We start from the raw sequence: 20043 nt of genomic DNA on the forward strand, positions 1-20043 counted from the left end.
GATTACCTGGTTGGGGTTTTTTCAGAGGTTTTCACCAACCGTAAGGTGAATGCCAGGTAATCTACGGCGAATCCTCGGCCTTTCTCGCCAAATACCATCTCGCTATCACCAATCTCATCGACGCTAAATAACCTAGTAGTTGATACAGCGTCGTTAAATAACCAACTAAAAAAAGTTTGTAACGCTGAAATAAACTAAAAAAACAAACTGTCAAAATATAACAAGCATAAAATATGTAACAAATAACTACTTTACCGTTCATACGAATAATAAAGTTATGCTTACATCCTGGCTGTCACTTAAATAAAACCTGTCGAGTTCCATTGACGTTACTGGTCTCTTCACAGTAGATTTTCTTGTTTCTCAGCCTTCTTCATCAACGCAAACGTATAATTCAAGATGCCAGACGGTACGGACACGAAGTAATACACGCCAAGGTGATCTCGTCCTGATGAGGATGACTACTGAACTATGCGAAACACTGCGAAATCAGGCACGACAGACAACATTCGACCTGGAGGGTGAAACTAATACACCAGACACTGGGCCTTCCCGCCCTGCGAACGGAGGATCGGGTTGCTGTGAGAAATTCAAGACCTTACAACTCATATTCACTTCGCAAGGTCATTTTCCGGTCACTGCTACTTCAGTCAGTCACCTTACTGGCTGAGTACTCTGGGCTTCGCCCAAGTTCTGAGCAGAAATCCAAGGGGGTGGCCCGAAACATGACCGAATGTCTATTTCTACCCCCTTAGAACTTACTGTCCATCCATCCATCCATCTAGTCCACACCTGTGGAGTAATGGTTAGCGCGTCTGGCTGCGAAACCAGGTTGCCCGGGTTCGATTCCCGGTTGAGGAAAGTTACCTGGTTGAGGTTTTTTTCTGGGGTTTTCCCTCAACCCAATATGAGCAAATGCTGGTTAACTTTCGGTGTTGGACCCCGGATTCATTTCACCGGCATTATCATCTTCATCTCATTCAGGCGCTAAATAACCTAAGATGTTGATAAAGCCTCGTAAAATAACCTACTAAAATAAAAAATCTATCCATCTATAGTCCCCCTTGAGGGGAGGAGCACAGACTGGAGGACTGCGCTCGCACGTAGGCGCTTGCGTGGGCCATTGTACTACCCGAAATACACTGGCCGAAAGGCCTCGGTTTTTTAGGTGCTAAAAATCGGGAAAATATCTAACAAAAAAGGAAAGACATACATAATCGGAATTAAAAATTACGTAAATTTTGTCATTTTTATGACTATTTGTTTTATCTTTTGAGATAAAGATGTATCTTTAAAATGTTTGCAATTTCACTCAAATGTCTCAGATTTCCATATTTTACTACAGGAAATTTCATCATATCCCTAGGAATTTTTAGACTTTAATTCGTAACAAGTTGAATTTATGGTCTCTCACTATTTCTCTGTACATAGTGCGTGTGTTTTTTAATTATGTTACAATTATTTTATGTGAATATAAACAATATAGTCTGCTGTCCAAAAATCTGAACGTTAGAATTTATAAAACAGTTATATTACCGGTTATTTTTTATGGTTGTGAAACTTGGACTCTCACTGTGAGAGAGGAACAGGGATTAAGGGTGTTTGAGAATAAGGTGCTTAGGAAAATATTTGGGGCTAAGAGGGATGAAGTTGCAGGAGAATGGAGAAAGTTACACAACACAGAACTGCATTCATTGTATTCTTCAATTAGGAACATTAAATCCAGACGTTTGAGATGGGCAGGGCATGTAGCACGTATGGGCGAATCCAGAAATGTATATAGAGTGTTAGTTGTGAGGCCGGAGGGAAAAAGACCTCTAGAGAGGCCGAGACGTAGATGGGAAGATAATATTAAAATGAATTTGAGGGAGGTGGAATATGATGATAGAGAATGGATTAATCTTGCTCAGGATAGGAACCAATGGCGATCTTATGTGAGGGCGGCAATGAACCTCCGAGTTCCTTAAAAGCCAGGAAGTAAGTAAGTAAGTAAGTAAGTAAGTATACATAATCGGAATTAAAAATTACGTAAATTTCGTCATTTTTATGACTATTTGTTTTATCTTTTGAGATAAAGATATATCTTTAAAATATTTGCAATTTCACTCAAATATTTCAAATTCCCATATTTTACTAAAGGAAATTTCATCATATCCCGAGAAATTTTTAGAGTTTAATTCGTAACAGGTTGAATTTATGGTCTCTCACTATTTCTCTGTACATAGTGCGTGTGTTTTTTAATTATGTTACAATTATTTTATGTGAATATAAACAATATGCAGTAGCCTATTCACCAGTATAAATAATAATTATGCTCTCTCGCCAACTGCTGAAGAATTGCAGCACACAATGAGATTCATCCTCAAGTTGTCCATCACAAATGACTGACGATTATTGTGGAACACTGCCTTGTACTGGGAAAAAGAGCGCCCTGGCCATTCAGAAACAACCTGCACTCCCTAGAGACATGTTTATGATTGGAAACGAAAACAGAGGCAGCTGAGGTTTATGAAATTATAATTACTTCCTGAATCAACGTTATGATAGCTTACAAGGCACTCCTAAATGACACATCAATGTTTGTGTGTGTTAGTTACAGTACAGTTTTTTTAGTAGTGACAGCTCTTATCGCTTGTGGTGAGAGAGCAGACTGTAGTTCGACAGGTCCACAGATAGGTAATTCCGAGAGACAGTTGTCAGCTATCACGTCTAAGCAGCACCGGATATTCGGGTGATTTATCTGAAATGGGCTTTTTTGGAGAATTATTTGATGAAAACTTAATTTTACGTGATTAAAGAGGAGTCGAATGGAGAAAAATTCTCTCCGGCACCGGGATTTGAACCCGGGTTTTCAGCTCTACGTGCTGACGCTCTAGCCTCTAAGCCACACCGGATTCCCATCCTGATGTCGGATTGAATCCTCTCAGTTTAAGTTCCACCTCTTGGGTTCCCTCTAGTGGCCTACCCTCATGCACTGCGTCATAGATGTATGACAGTGGCACAATGTCCACACATGTGCAGAGGTGCACTCGTTATGAGTGACTAAGTGGCCGGGATCCAACGAAAATTTCATATGTACTTCGGCACATCGTAATAATATATTAATTTTACGTGTTTTATGTGAATATTTGAAAATATGTATTTGGAAAAAAGAAAAAATGGAAATATGTGTTCTTATGTGAAATGACGTTTAAAATATACTAGTGGCTTGTGCAGCAAATGCTGAAAACTAAGTTCATTAGACGTTCAAATAAACATTTTTCAGATTTATTTTCAATGAAGAATACCAGACATTCTGAAAGTTATTTGCTTCCATAATAATGAAAGATACTCTCTCTCGAGCCAATACTGAAGAGAATCACGCATATAAATATCTACACCACACCGCCATTAAATATATGAAAAAAAACCCAACCCCACTTGATTAATAACTATAAAAATATTTGATTTTTTAATAATACTATTATCTTACGTAAGTTTTATAGCTTTCAGTAACATATACTATACATACTATATAGCCGCCACTCAGTAAAATATAGAAATCAAAACCTAATTTAAGTTATTTTCTACATCTACTTACATAACCCCAAAACGGTTCACTTTCATGTCACCAATATAGCATTAATATGTATAATTAATGACATTAACTACAATACTATTTCGTTTCTAATGGTAATAATGTCATCAAACCACCTCAAGTTTGGTAGTTTTTTGTATCCAATACACAGCTGAACCCAGAAAATTACACACCACAGAATCGAATCTGTAAATTATTTTTAGTAAGTTAAGTTTTTAATAACCAATTGAATTTGAGCTCTAAATATGTCAGCATTCTTGCGGATCATGGCCTTCGTGTAATACTGTTTACTGTAGTGTGTGTTTTGTTTTATTCTGAAATGCAATTAGTTCTCAAAACTGACGACAGATGAATTTTGGAAAATAGGAAAATTATGTTGAAAAATTGACATTTCACTGAAAACTGCTATTTTTCTTAAAAACTTTGAGTTCCAAGCTTAAAAATGAGGGGTCATTTGTTAAAATCCGTTCAGCCGTTTTCCCGTAATTTCCATTACCAGTTCAAATTATATATATATATAGAAGATATATGTTTAGGTGACCTTGTCCGAAACTTAAAACAGAATTAAGAGCTTCTATTACACTGTAAATAAAATGTTTAGGTATTTACCTAAGAATCCTAGCCTTATTTACTGAATCTACATTTCTTCCCCTATGAGGACTATAACTAGCGCTTATTCCACATTGCTTGTCCGAAGCATGACGTCTAGACCACCCAGCTACGGCGCGGAACCAATAGCATTAATGAAATCTGAAATGTAACTTAGCTTCACTTTAATTGTAGTAGAGTCTGGTTACGTAAAGGCACTTTTTTTCTTTTTTTGTTCTTCATAGAAGGAAATTCTCACTCTATCTTGCCAAGTTCAAGCGACCTGTACAAAACATACTTCGCGTCCGTCCTTCACGCGTTATGACTTCGATTATGTGGAATGCACAACAGACAACAATTCAATCTTTTACAATAGCTGTTCCTTATAAGCTGAGAAGATCGATTGAAGTGTCTGTACGTATTTATTTAACAGACAACATGCCAAGAATTTCAACTATTTTCAGAACAATCATAGTATTGAAACTGTCAGAATTATTTACGTAACGCAGTTTACGCTGCAGAAGTTTTCTTAGCACTCGTGCTATGGGAGAATGACTACGAATTAGCAATTATTTATTTGGAGTTTAGAACTTGAACCTACATCTGCGGTCCCGCGTCTTAATTTCGTGGTCTTAAGGCAGTGTTTCTCAACCGACGGGCCGCGGCCCTGTACCGGGACTGGACATCAATTATACCAGACCGCGAGATATTCTCCTGAAATTTGTCACTTTACTACTCTTCTAACATTTTTCATAAATAAATGTTTTGGAAATATTCTTAGGAGAATAATTGTAGTGATTGTGTCGAAAAGCACCGATCCAGACCATCTCTAAACTATAAATTCTAACCAAATAACATCTGTGTAGCAAATGCTAGTGACAATCAGCAAATGAGGAACGTTTTTACCTGACTGGCGGTACACGGATTCCACCATAAAGTGTGCGGCATAGATAGATTCCATAAAGTATCTGAAAACTGCAATTACAACAAAAGGCGGCGAATCCTCTGTTCTCAAAACTGAACGAAATTTATTTAAATTGATTGATTGATTGATTGATATATTTATTTATTTATTTAAATTCAAATACACAGAATAAAGAAATATAATTACAAAACAAACAAAGAGAAATACAAATAAAATAATACAAGCAATATAAAAAAAGAAGATACAGTAGTATTAACAGAATTTGAGACCGAATGAGCAGCGCTCGTGCTCGGTCGCAGTTCAGATATATTAAAATAAAAAATAATAATAATATAAATAAGTAAAATAAAATAGGAACTAAAGTATAATTACAGCGGCAATGGAATTATATTATATAATATTAGCACTAGAAAAGAATAATATCGCACGTGAAAAGTAGGACTAATATATATTTCAAAATTAGAGAATACAAATATAATATAGGTTGATTAATTCACAGTGTTGCAGATGTCAGTGGTTAATTAGCTGGGAAGAATAAACAATTTTTTTCACTTAAATTGAAGATTAAGGCAGTCTGTATTCGTGTGTCGATACTGGACATAATACTGTCTATTCCCAAGTTCGCATTGCAGTGTGTAAGAGCTTGTTTCAAAACTCGAATGTCGTAATTTTTTTTTTTAATTAAGAGAAGAGGCATGCAGATTTAAATATTAATATGAATAAAAGACAAGAGATTTTGCTTAATTTTTATATTAAGAAAGTTCGTACTGAAAATGTTTGTGACTCAACAACTAGTGATGCATCCACCTGAAGTCCACAGAGCGATCTCAAGGATAGACAAAAAGAGGGAAAAACTATCAGCACACAGAAGAAAAGGCCTGCGTTCACTTGTAAGTATGTGGAAAATTACTTAATTTTTTTTTTCATACAATGTCCTGACACTGACCAATTGCCACAATATCAATGTGTCAATTGTGCTAGTGTTCTGGTAAATGAGACCATCGCAACTTTTTCGAGATCTCAACACAAAACATTCAGATTTAGTCAACAAACCAATTGAATTCTTCATGCGTTAAAGAGATGCACTTAAAATAGAAAATAAAATAAAATAATTTACCAAGTTACTTGAACTTTTTGTACATCAGCAATTTAAATACGGTAAACTTATTAGAAAATTTATAATTATATTTTTCATACATTTCAAGTACAAGTTCTCTTAAATGATGACAACCTATACCACATAATGTATTATGATCTTTCCTATGCGTTCACGTACGATTCAAAAGTTGACATAATATACGTTATATTTTTCTATGCTTTCACATACAAGTTCCCTTAACTTTTGACAACATGTATAACATTATAATTTATAATAATCTTTTCCATGCCTTCACGTACAACTTACTTACTTACAAATGGCTTTTAAGGAACCCGAAGGTTCATTGCCGCCCTCACATAAGCCCGCCAGCGGTCCCTATCCTGTGCAAGATTAATCCAGTCTCTATCATCATACCCCACCTCCCTCAAATCCATTTTAATATTATCCTCCCATCTACGTCTCGGCCTCCCCAAAGGTATTTTTCCCTCCTGTCTCCCAACTAACACTCTATATGCATTTCTGGATTCGCCCATACGTGCTACATGCCCTGCCCATCTCAAACGTCTGGATTTAATGTTCCTAATTATGTCAGGTGAAGAATACAATGCGTGCAGTTCTGTGTTGTATAACTTTCTCCATTCTCCTGTAACTTCATCCCGCTTAGCCCCAAATATTTTCCTTAGCACCTTATTCTCAAACACCTTGAACCTATGTTCCTCTCTCAGAGTGAGAGTACAAGTTTCACAACCATACAGAAGAACCGGTAATATAACTGTTTTATAAATTCTAACTTTCAGATTTTTCGACAGCAGACTGGATGATAAGAGCTTCTCAACCGAATAATAACACGCATTTCCCATATTTATTCTGCTTTTAATTTCCTCCCGAGTGTCATTTATATTTGTTACTGTTGCTCCAAGATATTTGAATTTTTCCACCTCTTCGAAGGATAAATCTCCAATTCACGTACAAGTCTTCTTAATTATTGACAACATGACATAAAATGTATAATGATCTTTCCCATGCGTTCACGTACAAGTCCGCTTAAATGTTGACAACATGTATAATATAATTTATAATGATTTCTTCCATGTGTTCACGTACTGTACAAGTCGTCTTAAATTTTGACAATCTGCATAACAATTTATAATTTTCTTTCACATGTGTTCACGTACAATAGGTATAATATAATTTGTAATTACTTTTTCTTGTGTTCTTGTGCAAGTCACCATAAATGTTGACAATCTGAATATAATTTACAATGATCTGTTCAATGCGATCACGTAAGAGTTGACTTAAATGTTAACATATCATAAATTGTACTGACTTTTTCCATGCATTCATAGCCTATTCAAGTCTCCTTAAATATTGACAAAATGTATAACATAATTTATAAAAGTTTAGTTTCTTACCTTAAAGATGTTCAAAGTGTTACCAACTAGGAAAACAATGTTGCCACAACTAAACTTTTTGAGTTTCTCTTTCCATTGGTGCTATTTTCATGCGCCTCAGATTCATAGAACGTAAATTGCATGGTGTTTGAAACCGGAAAGGCATTTTGTAAAAGCCTGTATACCAGGGCCGGGCATGAGAGCGGCTCCATTTAGTCGGCCAGAGCTGCTCTCGCTCCGCAAGGCACTTCAATTCCAAGCCAGAGCAGAACGCTCACGCAGTGGCGGACTCGCATTACAGCTACCTTCCCTGCATTAATATAACAAGAGCCACGGTTGTTCTAGTCATTCAGTCTGTCAGTACATAATAGATTATAAGGATATTACATCAATCCATTGTACATTACAGAATTTATAACACTCTTATTAATTTAATGGAATAAACTTCGCTCTATGCACACACACAAATCATTAGGCTTATTTACATAACCCATACGCACATACTGCGATCTCCTCACCACGGTTCTACGAGACAGGTGTATGGCTTCCACTTCCCCTACTTGCTGTGGACAGAGTTCATCTGCCAATATAATTAAACATCGCTTGATGAATTCACCTTCGTTGAATGTTTTCAGTTCCTTCCCAATTTCGTGGCAAATTTTGTAGCTAATTATCATAGCCAAGTCACTAAGTGCATTATTGTCATCCTGTTAATACATAATATAATATAATATATATAATATAATATAATATAATATAATATAATATAATATAATATAATATAATATAATATAATATAATATAATATAATATAATACAGAGACATCACTTTATTTTTACCAACATTTTTAACATTCACCTGGCTATACTCGGAAACACTGTAACCCCCCTTCGATTACAGGAGTTTGGTGTTACTAGTGCAATATGTAAACAAATCATTTTACTAGCTATAGGAGGAGAGAAAAGTAGTGTATCCATTTATGTTACAGTGAAATACAGTATTACGATTTTCAGTTTGGTCATTACTTTTACAGTATTTTATCAAAAAACAGTAGAATAGTAACAATTTTTTTTTCACAAACTCAACTCTTTAGGCGGTTATATTCATTATGTAATGTCTACTTTATTCAGCATATTACTAACCTAATTTATTCCTGAGAATTTTGTGAGCACTTCCGTAAGAAACCCCAATTTCTACAGCTAACTTCTTGACCGATTTATTACGACCTCGCTGCATCCTTTCTCTAGCATCTTCTAAAACATCTTCTGTCACCATATTACACTTTTCTTTCTTTCTGTACACTCTGTTGCTCTAAATTTATCTACCAGATTAATGACATTTCTACGAAAATATTCCGTAATAATATAATCAGAAAATTGTGAACAATACTGTTATTCACATTCGGTTACTTTGTAATTCCAGTTTCCATCATCGTCCTTCATACCTACAAACAGTAAAACAAAACTCTTGTTTAAATAATGCTGTTAAGTACCGTACCATATTATAGGGTACCGTACTTTCGGTAACTCTAATCTTCACTTGTGCTCAGTCCACACAGATAAATTCAGTTATGCTACACACCATACCTGTGTGAAAATAAGCTTCAATAATATAAGCTCTTTCTTCTATAGAAAATGCACACATTTCTGAAATACAGTGTACTTTGTACTGTTTATTTCACTGCTAGCAACAGCGGCCGTAAGTTTGTGTGACTGACGTTAGCAAGGACATTAGTAAAAGGGGTGGGAGTCAAGTACATTTAGAAACGCAGGTACAATAAAAATTTAAGTAAAAATAAAATGATGTCTCTGTATAATATAATATAATATAATATAATATAATATAATATAATATAATATAATATAATATAATATATGACCATAAATTAATACAACTTAAAGAAAATGTTTCTCAGGTACACTATATATTAGAGTATCTATTCGATATTTATATTGCATTATAAGTTATTATAGTACATTTAGTAATATATAATTTTAAATTATACAAATATTATGATATATCATAGTGTAGTATATCATAGTACTTGTATAATTTAAAATTATATATTACTAAATGTATAATAACTTATAATGCAATGTAAATATCAAATAGATACTCTAATATAATGTACCTGAGAAACATTTTCTTTAAGTTGTATTGATTTATGGCGTTCATTACCAACATATTTGTCATATTCAGTTGCATGTTGTAAAGAATAATGTTGTTGGATATTGAACTTCTTAATAAGTTGGAGTGTTTTATGCCAAATTAAACACTTTGCTAATCCACTGCTCTCTACCAAAAAGAACTCCTCCTCCCATGATACATTAAAAGCATTGGGCATAGGGGACGCTTTAGTGTATGAGCGGAGGCTCCGTCTTCAAAGGTCGCCATCATACTGCAGAGTCACCACTGCACCGACACTGAATGATGTACAGTATGCATACGTCACAGCGCTCGCGAGACCCGCTCTTTAAAGCACACAGCGCTCATTTCTCAGAATCACGTAATGTGCCCAGCCCTGCTGTATACTATTCCATGTGTTTGCAAGACGCCTTAAATGTTGATAACCTGTATAACATAGTTATCCTTTGCATGCGTTCAGGTACAAGTCAAGTACAATGTTGACAACCTGTGTAACATAATTCAGAAATCTAGATAAAATTGAAAGTACCATTTATCGACAATGCAAAGCTATCGGCTAGCAAAAGAATACCGACCGAGAAGACAAAGACGACCCGGAAGATCCATAATGCGTTGGAACGAGCAATTTCAGCTGGAGACGGAGCAGGCCGATTACGCCTAATCTTGAAGGAGAACGGGGTTTTGAGGAACTGCTTAAAACGTAACGTGTAATGAGAATTCATACGTCATCTTTATGGCACGAATATTTTCTACCACCCCTCCCCCTTCGTCTGCGTTTTCTCCTTCGATCTTTAATGGCAGAAACTATTTTAAAACTTCCTTTCATTTATTCTCCGCCCCGTGTGTAAGCCAAGAATCTTAATCGGCTGCCGCCTAATGGATGGATGTTTGTTTGATTCCATGTGGTATCCTGTGTTGTCTCAGGTGTAAGCCCGGCGTCTTGTTGACCATGCATCTCCACAGTGACGTATCGTCTGAAAATGTACCAGGTCTTGAAAAAGTTTAATTGTAGTTTCAAGCCAACACACTTAGAGAGATTAAAGGGAAATTGTATGTATTTCTGATAAAAAAAAATATAGATTTCCTTTCTATTTGTTCATTTTGATTGTGTAAAGCTTGCTTAATCATCTCTTACTCTTATTTTGTATCAAAACTTCCTAAAAGACCTTTTAAATGTCAATTAAATGTCCAGCGCTATTAGAGGCACGCCTCTTTTCCAGTAGAAATTTCTGTCAAGAAAAAGTAAATCATAGCTTGAAATTAGGTTTGATGTTGGTGCCAAACTGTTTTTGTGGGCGCAAAGATAATAATAATAATAATAATAATAATAATAATAATAATAATAATAATAATAATAATAATAATCCTTTATTTATATTGGCAGAGTTAAGGCCATAGGGCCTTCTCTTACACTCTACCAGGTCACAAAGTATACAAGAGTTAAAATGTAACAAAAAGTTAAATAATAATAATAATAATAATAATAATAATAATAATAATAATAATAATAATAATAATAATATAATAGCATAATAAAATCGACACTAAACAACATGAAAATTATACAATACTAGAAAAAAGAAAGTAAAATACATTGGAATATAGTAAAAGCAACTCATTTAGTACAAATGGTTAATATGGAAAACGTAAGGTAGAATATAACAAAATGGAATGTAATAAAATAATAAAAAAGAAAAGAAATACGAAAATTAAATAAAATTCACAATAAAAAGGCTATGATAATAAATTCATCGGCTGATAAAGAGAACAAAAAGGGGAAAGGAAGGAAAGAAATAAGTAGCCTATATTTTTACAAAACTATCGCAGAGAAAAGGGCTTATAACTGAAAAGAATCTGAATTGAAAAAGACGTTGTCAGTTGGTGTATATGATGCTGTATTAACATTGTATGAGGTAAATAGTAGTAGGATTAATGTTTTAAAGAGATTAGGCACAGAACCAGGAGCGAATATGGTGAAGACGTACAGTTATATTGCCAATCTCCGGGTGAAAAAATCATATATGAATTGTGAGGTGAAGTGCAGAATGATAAGAAAGAATAAAAGAGGTCTTTAAAAGGCCAGAGAGGATGAAGAAGGCCCTGATGATCCAGAATATGGGCCAAGTGTATAATAAAGGTATGGTTAAGTTTAGGTGTCATTTTCTCATATTTGTTTTTTCTATATAAATGTACCTGTCCTTGCCTTGTCCTGCTCTGAAATCCTCCAAGGAAGTCGACCGCTACTGGGAAGCCAGAGCCCGAATGTCTTTGATTACTTAATTCGTAGATTTTTTCACCACTTTCTTGTTTTTCCCCTCAGTCAATGATTGTAAATATCATGTACTAGCCATTAGACATATAAACAAATATAAATGAAACTTTTTCTCAAAAACTACTATGAATAGAAACTTGAAATTTTAAACACTAATTCTTGTCATGAAACTAAATACAGGGTGAAAGGAAGTAGTATTGCAAATTGAAAGAAACGATAGGGTAAACATAAATGAATACAAAACCTGTATTATGTTTTGTGCAAAGTTAATTAGAAAATTAAGTTTGAAGTTTCAGCAGCCCGGCAACATCGTCGCTAATAAACTCCACTAGTGATATAGATGTAAGAGGTCAACGAACTCGGAGAGTCTCCGTACGTAAGCTGCTATCTGCCAATACGTTACCACTCGCTCTTTTCGTGCAATGGGCTTGAATTTAGGGTTTTTAAAAATTAAATTTAACAAAAACCGTTCAAGCTATTGAAATACGTCAGAGGGATAAATTATTATTTATTAGATTTCCTATCAATTTGGACAAAAATCACGATCCTACTCGCAATAGTTACCGAATATGAGATTCGTTAAACATTTGGAAAAAAAAATTCTGAAAAAAAAAAAAAAGCTATGAACTTTCAACAATATGATATTATAATTTTTAGTTACATACAACATTAGCTATTCGCTCTGGAACTCTCCAAGGCTATTTCACTTCTATTCTGTATGTCCTGATTTTTTCATGCTCTAGCCTATATCTTCTTTGTAGCTTGTAAGTTCATACATATAAGTATGTATACTTTTGCTGGTTGAGTGGAAGAGAAGACCTTACGGCCTTAACTCTGCCAGCTAAAATAAATCATTATTATTATTATTATTATTATTATTATTATTATTATTATTATTTATTATTATTATTATTATTATTATTATTATTATTATTATTATATCTTAAAATCAACAAAATTTAAAAAAAATATTCTGTAAAAAAAGTTAAAAAAAATTCCTTAGAGAAAAATGCAATAAAATGTAGTATCTTTAAGATTACCAGCCTGAAAAAGCCAACAATATGAAAGAAAATCCATATTAAGTTGTGTGCAAAGTTGCATCCTTCTAGCTCAAGTAGTTTATGAGAAAAAGGTGCATAAAGTTATTATCTATGGCTACCCTTTATTATCTATGCCTTGCCATAAAACAGCTCACTATTCTTCCTCTTTCACAGAATCAGCAATTCGTTTCTGGAACTCCCTACCCAGCTCCCTAAGGAACTGTCGAACGATATTGCAATTTAAAAGTAAATTATTTAAGCACGTGACCAATATTCATGTTTAATTCTCCTTTGTGTATATATAAAATTTTCTTCAGTGTTGTATAGTTATAATTTACATTTGAATTTGTTATTCTTGTAATTTGTAATATTGGTTCACTTACCGTTTGCATATTCATTGAGTGTAACTTCTAGCCTTATATTATTTTGTAATTATTATTTAGTATGTTCGCATTATTTTACTCAACTTGTGCTTGTATGACTATATAAATTGTTTATTAGTGTTCTTTAAATATTAGTGTATAAAATTATATCAGCTTCTTTTGTTTCTGGCTAAGTGGAAGAAAGGCCTGATGACTTTAACTTTGCCAGAATAAATAAATATTATTATTAAATAAATAAATATTATTATTAGTATTATTATTATTATTATTATTATTATTATTATTATTATTATTATTATTATTAGGTTCATGAATTTGACACGGTGCACATAGTATAAACAAGCTGCTCTCAAAATCTTAGCCAAGTATCTTTCATTCCTTAGATATGACATTACTATCCATTTCAATACCTTAATACCAAGTGCAAGAATGTCTGCGAGGATGTAATGAGTCAAACGCCGAATCCGTAAAGACAGAGCGTGTCATTACTGATCAGGGGAAATAAGCTCTTTGTTCAGTTGACTGATCGAACTGTCAACTCCATGGCATTGTATAATTTTATCTCTGTTTAGACTTTCCAAAAGTAAAGCGAACTCCTTGCCAAAGTGAAAGAGCTATAGAGTTCCAAGCAACGTAGTGACAACCGAAATCTGTGCTGCTAAATTAACCATTTCAATTGAAACTTTCGATCTGATACAAGAAGAAAACACAATAAGCTCTTACTAACTTCGCTGATCAGATAAAGTTTGAACCACTGTCACAGATAAGCCTACATGAAAACTGGTACAAAATCACAGATTCATCACACAAAAAGGTGCTAAATGTTCATGAGGAACCGACAGGGCTACTAGTAGGAAAGCATGATGGCTTCGACTTTTGTAGCTTTGGGGTTCGAACTACAAGATTGATTATCGCATCGAACATTTTTTTCTCTTCCCAATATTCTCTCCAGAAAAACGCTGGTGACATGCAGTCTGTTGAGATTTCACAGGGAGCTTTACCTGAAAGCTAGATTTTCATAATTTATACGTTACTGTACGTATGTATGTAAACAAACTTCCCCTAAAATAGGGGTTGCCCTGAAGGACAAAGTGTACCAAATATACAAGTATCAGTAAATGCGTACAATTTTATGAAAATTTTTTCGTGAGAAATACAATTATTATTATTATTATTATTATTATTATTATTATTATTATTATTATTATTATTATTATTATTATTATTATTATTGTGTCAATTTACTTTATATATGCGATTTCTCAGAAGATAGATTGAATATTTTAGAGTTATCAAAGAAACAGTCTTGGCCAAAGAGGATTCAAGATTGAACTCTTTGAAGAAATGAATAAATTTTTTTTGTAATCGTGCCTCTAGCACCCACTAATAACCCAACAATTTCAATAGTTTGTAACTTATACATATTTAAATAATAAGGAACAGTTGAACCATACATTTGATTCTTCTCATTGTTGACATCTTCCGGCTGAGTGGTATCCTAAATAATATATCTAGGGTTGAATTCAATTCGAAGCGGATAGTAGATTTATTATATAGCCTGTTGTGTTGTTAAAGGCTAATATAACAACCCGCAGACAGCTTCCTGTTTCCGATAGACCATGGATTCCTGCATAGGTGGTATATCCCTTGTCGTGAAGAGCTTGAGCGATTGCGGACCTGATTTTGTGATGCCTGGCATTGCGTAATGTTTCACCATGCTGGCAAGATCCAAGAACGTGGGAGAGAGTTTCTATCTCGTTGAAGCAGTGGCGGCAATAGTAAACCACAATTTAAAGTCAGAGTTTGTGTGCACTCGATGTGGGATCTGGTGTCTTATCAGCCCACTCGAGGTACAGTATGTGGATACAAAGGGAGAAATTGAGACTGTGTCGGGTGAAGTTCCTGGGTAACTTATTCGGTAGAACGTCGGTGCGTTCAGACAAAGGTTCCGGGATCGATACAGACCCCGGAACCGTACCAACCTATAGATAGATTCAATATCGATAGAACTTCCTCGATTTTCTTTACTGTATTACTCCTGGCGCAATCTACAAATCTACGTGGTATAATTCACAAATCTTCGTGCCTCACTCTACATATTTAATTTTCATTCAATTACAAAATCTGGGTTAACTGTGGCGCACATTACATACACTCCGTCCTCATTCGTTAAATCCTTCATCAGCTAACAATTCATTAATAAAACTAACTAAGTTTTTAAAAAAAACTAGCAGTAAAACTATGGAACTATTAACTTTAAGGATGGCAACTAATGAATCTTTATCTCGTCTTTTGAGAAACCGACCATAAGTCTCCCAATGACTGTGAAAGGCCACATTACTGCATAAGAGTTGAAAGAGGTCCGACTCGTCGTCACTATGCTCACGGACTAGAGCTTAGCAATAGATGTTTTTCTAATTTTCTACGTCCTAATAAATTAAATTCTCTTTGGGGTATTACTCTACAAAATTATTTAATGCCATGGATCGGTGAAAATAATGAAGAAACCATTAAAAAATTGAAATTTTGTTTTTAACTCTAAAAATAAAATGTTCCAATTTTCTAAATCTGTGCTTATTTTGACCCTATCACAATTTAAAGCCCATCAGGACAAATTTAGAGAGACCAGCGCGTACATAGAGCTCCAGCCCTTTAAACTGACACTCAACTGTCATTCTGACAGACTTTGTTCTTCATTTTAACTATTTTTACTTTCCATTCAGTTCATATTTCGCACTGTTATGTGGGAGAAAAATGTGTGTGGTAGACCTGTATAGCAAGGAAGGATATCGATACTATATGAAGAGTCCACTGCAAGAATGATGGATGTCATTTGGAATACAATTTGCAGGAGAAGCGATTGAAAGTTTGACATGCTTAGCGCTCAAAGCTTAACTGTGATTTTCCGATCATTACTGGACAATGACTATCAGTGTTAATGCCATGTAACTCTCTATGTACATTCTATATGTCTTAAGCTATGCATTGACAGTCTTGGTTCATTTTCGACAAAAAAAGTGACATCCATCATTCTTGCAGTGGACTCTTCATATATCATATACATGCTGTACTTTGATACTCGTTTTCTCGATTTCCCAATTTTCAACATTTTGTGACATTCAAAATGCTCTAATGAATGCAGTTTTTCTCCATCTCAGTGAAATTTTGCACAGAAGTACACAAAAGCATGTGAAGTAAATTGGCATGTGTTTTCTTCTGCTATTAAAAGTATTCAAATCACCAAGTGTTGAGGATGTGATAAGTTTTAAGAAATTGAAAAAGTGAGAACTAAAAGGATAAATATTTTTTTCTCAAAAAGTAACTGGAAAAACATGAAAAGCATGTATCGTATTTTATCTTACATATAAATTAAACCTAAATTTTAAAAAATATATACAGTATGTAAGGTTTGAAAAGTAAGACAATTATAATTCAGTATTAGGAAAAAAACAACAAAAATTAATTATAAGAAAACTAATTGAAATATAAAAGTGAAAGTGTGTGTATTGCATGTTCACATTATAAGAAATATGTGGTAAAAGTTCCAGATTAATTTGTATAAAAATGTAGACGTTAAAAATTTCACAGATCCTTAGCCTTAAGTTAGGCTATTTGTGAAGCGGAGAACCTCGAAGTGAGACAAGTGACGAACAAGCTTGGAGTCTCCACAGGCATTCATAGAGTGTGCTGGCTAGGAAGTGTGTACCTCTCGAGATCCTCTCCGTCTGATCTTCTCCTCTCGCCACTGTCATTGTCATGCTGGCCACTCATTTCCTTCCATTGTCAAGGTCCCGCCTGTACATATAAGCCTTCATACTGACCATCTCAACTTTTATCTTGTGTCCAACTACATTTGACCGACTTGACTAATATGGTCAAGGTAAGGCGAAGTTCCTATACATGTCAGTGAGACACAGGGCGGAGGGCAGTAAAACTTCTTCCTGTACCTTCTTCACTTCGGCACTAAACCGCGATCCAATCTTATGATGTTTGAGTGAGGACCAATCAGGAAATTGTAAAGTAATAAATTGGTGGTGACGGATGAAAGCATCTGAATCTCTCGCCTGACAAAAAGTGACGGCATTGCAATGTTTATAATTGACTTGGTTGAGTAAAATGAGCGACACAGACGGTCTGTGCAAGTTTAATATTCTACTGTTCATTTATTCATTCATAGTTTTCTGCACAAGGGTAGATTCCCATTTTTCTTCCTTCCTCTTCGTCTCTGCATACGAGATCTTAATGTTATCTATAATCTGATATCTTCTTCTGTTCCGAACTCTTCTCCCGTTCACCATTCCTTCCAGTGCATCTTTCAGTATGCAGTTTCTTCTCAGCCAGTGACCCAACCAATTCCTTTTTCTCTTTCTGATCAGTTTCAGCATCATTCTTTCTTCACCCACTCTTTTCAACACAGTTTCATTTCTTATTCTGTCTGTCCAGTTGATAGGCTCCATTCTTCTCCATATCCATATTTGAAATGCTTCAAATATAATAATAATAATAATAATAATAATAATAATAATAATAATAATAATAATAATAGTAATATGTCGGAAGGGTTCCTTTTTTCGACATAATATTCTGTCTTCTTCAGGCTATAAATAGCGCAAACTTTCTTCAAATGAGCAAAATTCAAAGTGTACATGCATAACACTCCAAATAGTAAATGACAAAATAATGACACACCTTAAACAATCTCTTGTCAACGCCGTATTGAGATGAACAAAAGCGCTACGAACTTGCGCTTCAACCTAATATAAAGAGGAATAGATTTTTTATTTTATTTGGTTATTTAACGACACTGTATCAACTACGAGGTTATTTAGCGTCGATGGAATTGGTGATAGAGAGATGATATTTGGCGAGATGAGGCCGAGGATTCGCCAAAGATTATCTGAAATTTGCCTTACGGTTGGGAAAAACCCAACCAAGTAATCAGCCCAAACGGGAATCGAACTCGCGCCGGAACGCAACTGCGGATCGGCAGGCAAGCGCCTTAGCCGACTGAGCTACGCCGGTGGCTAAGAGGAATGGATGGCAGTAACTTGTGGAGAGCATTAAATTTTAATACAGGGACATCATTTTATTTTTACTTCAACTTTTATTGTACCTGAGTTTTTGAATGTACTCCACTCCCACCCCTTCTACTAACGAAGTTCCAACTGTCCTCAACACAGAACCAAGGCCGCAGTACTGAGCTAGTGAGTATAGTACGTTTCAGAAATATGTTCACGTCTTCCAGTGACGAAAACTTCAAATATTAAATCATATTTTCGCACAGGTACTCTCGTCCGTTTGCCTACGTCGCACCCCGATTTCCCCCACCTGCTTCTCCTCGCTCCACTGTAAAGACTGTCTTAGCTCTTTTCTGAATTCATTAATTTCTGTTAGGAATTAATTGGACGTCTACGTAATATTATACAACTGTTTAAAATAACTTAAATAAAGAGCCTCGTTGAGTAATTAACTATCACGTGATCCCCCCCCCCTTTCTACGATCCTGCGACATAACCACTTGGACAGACAGTAGATAGCATATCTGAGTAATTTTATCTGTGCGGTTCGGGCAGAAATGAAGACTGAATTTACAGTACGTAAGGTACTCTTTTATAGAATAGGTACAGAATTATTTCAACATGAGTTACTAAATATGAAGGACGAAACTGGTAATTGGAATTAGATGCAATAGTCTATAGTGCGATAATAGGCGCAAAAGATCTGAAGCCTGTATCGAGATGAACGGCCACCATTTTAAAAAATGTGTTTAAACATCCATATTATGATTATTTTCCAATTTAACTTATTTCTCTATATTGTACGCTAATATGTAGACAGTATAATATACACTGCATAATGAATACGTTCGCATGGATAACTCGGTTCTTGAGTAAAAACACTTATTGTTAACACTGTACTGTATTTTGATTAAACAAAACCTAATGAAGATTATCAAACTCAAAATCGCGATATTTCCTAGTTTACGTAAATGGATGAACTACTTTTGTTCCCTCCTATACCTAAGTAAAGTGATTTGTTTGTATTTTACGCCAGTACCATCGAACTCCAGTCGTGGAAGGAGGTAGCAAACTGTGTTTCCGGGTCTCAATCATTAATCCAAACTACTTTTGTTCCCTCCTATACCTAAGTAAAGTGATTTGTTTGTATTTTACGCCAGTACCATCGAACTCCAGTCGTGGAAGGAGGTAGCAAACTGTGTTTCCGGGTCTCAATCATTAATCCAAACTACTTTTGTTCCCTCCTATACCTAAGTAAAGTGATTTGTTTGTATTTTACGCCAGTACCATCGAACTCCAGTCGTGGAAGGAGGTAGCAAACTGTGTTTCCGGGTCTCAATCATTAATCCAAAGGTATAGCCAGGTTAATATTAAAAATGTTAGTAAAAATAAAATGATGTCCCTGTGTAACTTGCACGCGAACAGAATTCGCCTGAATAAGAATTATCAGATCAAGTACAGAAGACCAACTGTTAATTGGCACGAATAGTTCGTTTTGAATCCGGAACAAGCTGATAGTCTAATGCACTATACTGCTCCTGTTGCTGCTGATGGCCACGATAACGATAAACGCGATTAGAACTACTCTCACCCAGTGCAGTCGG

The 20043-nt window shown here is 34.9% G+C and overlaps 1 protein-coding gene across 10 annotated transcripts in view; it reads right to left on the reverse strand.

Moving 5' to 3' along the window:
• Positions 1–20043, reverse strand: part of OtopLa (Otopetrin-like a) — a 349564-nt gene that overhangs the window by 276572 nt on the left and 52949 nt on the right. For 9 of the 10 annotated variants that reach the window (XM_069819330.1, XM_069819342.1, XM_069819339.1 and 6 more), the window contains exon 1: positions 286–339. The exons of the other annotated variant lie outside the window; for it this stretch is intronic. In XM_069819330.1, coding sequence (XP_069675431.1) covers positions 286–324 — 39 coding nt within the window. In that variant the 5' untranslated portion in view covers positions 325–339. Of the gene's footprint in view, positions 1–285; positions 340–20043 lie in introns of those variants that run through there. 10 annotated transcript variants of the gene reach the window in all.

Source organism: Periplaneta americana, chromosome 2, assembly GCF_040183065.1.
Source record: "Periplaneta americana isolate PAMFEO1 chromosome 2, P.americana_PAMFEO1_priV1, whole genome shotgun sequence".
In the NCBI taxonomy this organism is placed as follows: Eukaryota; Metazoa; Arthropoda; class Insecta; order Blattodea; family Blattidae; genus Periplaneta; species Periplaneta americana.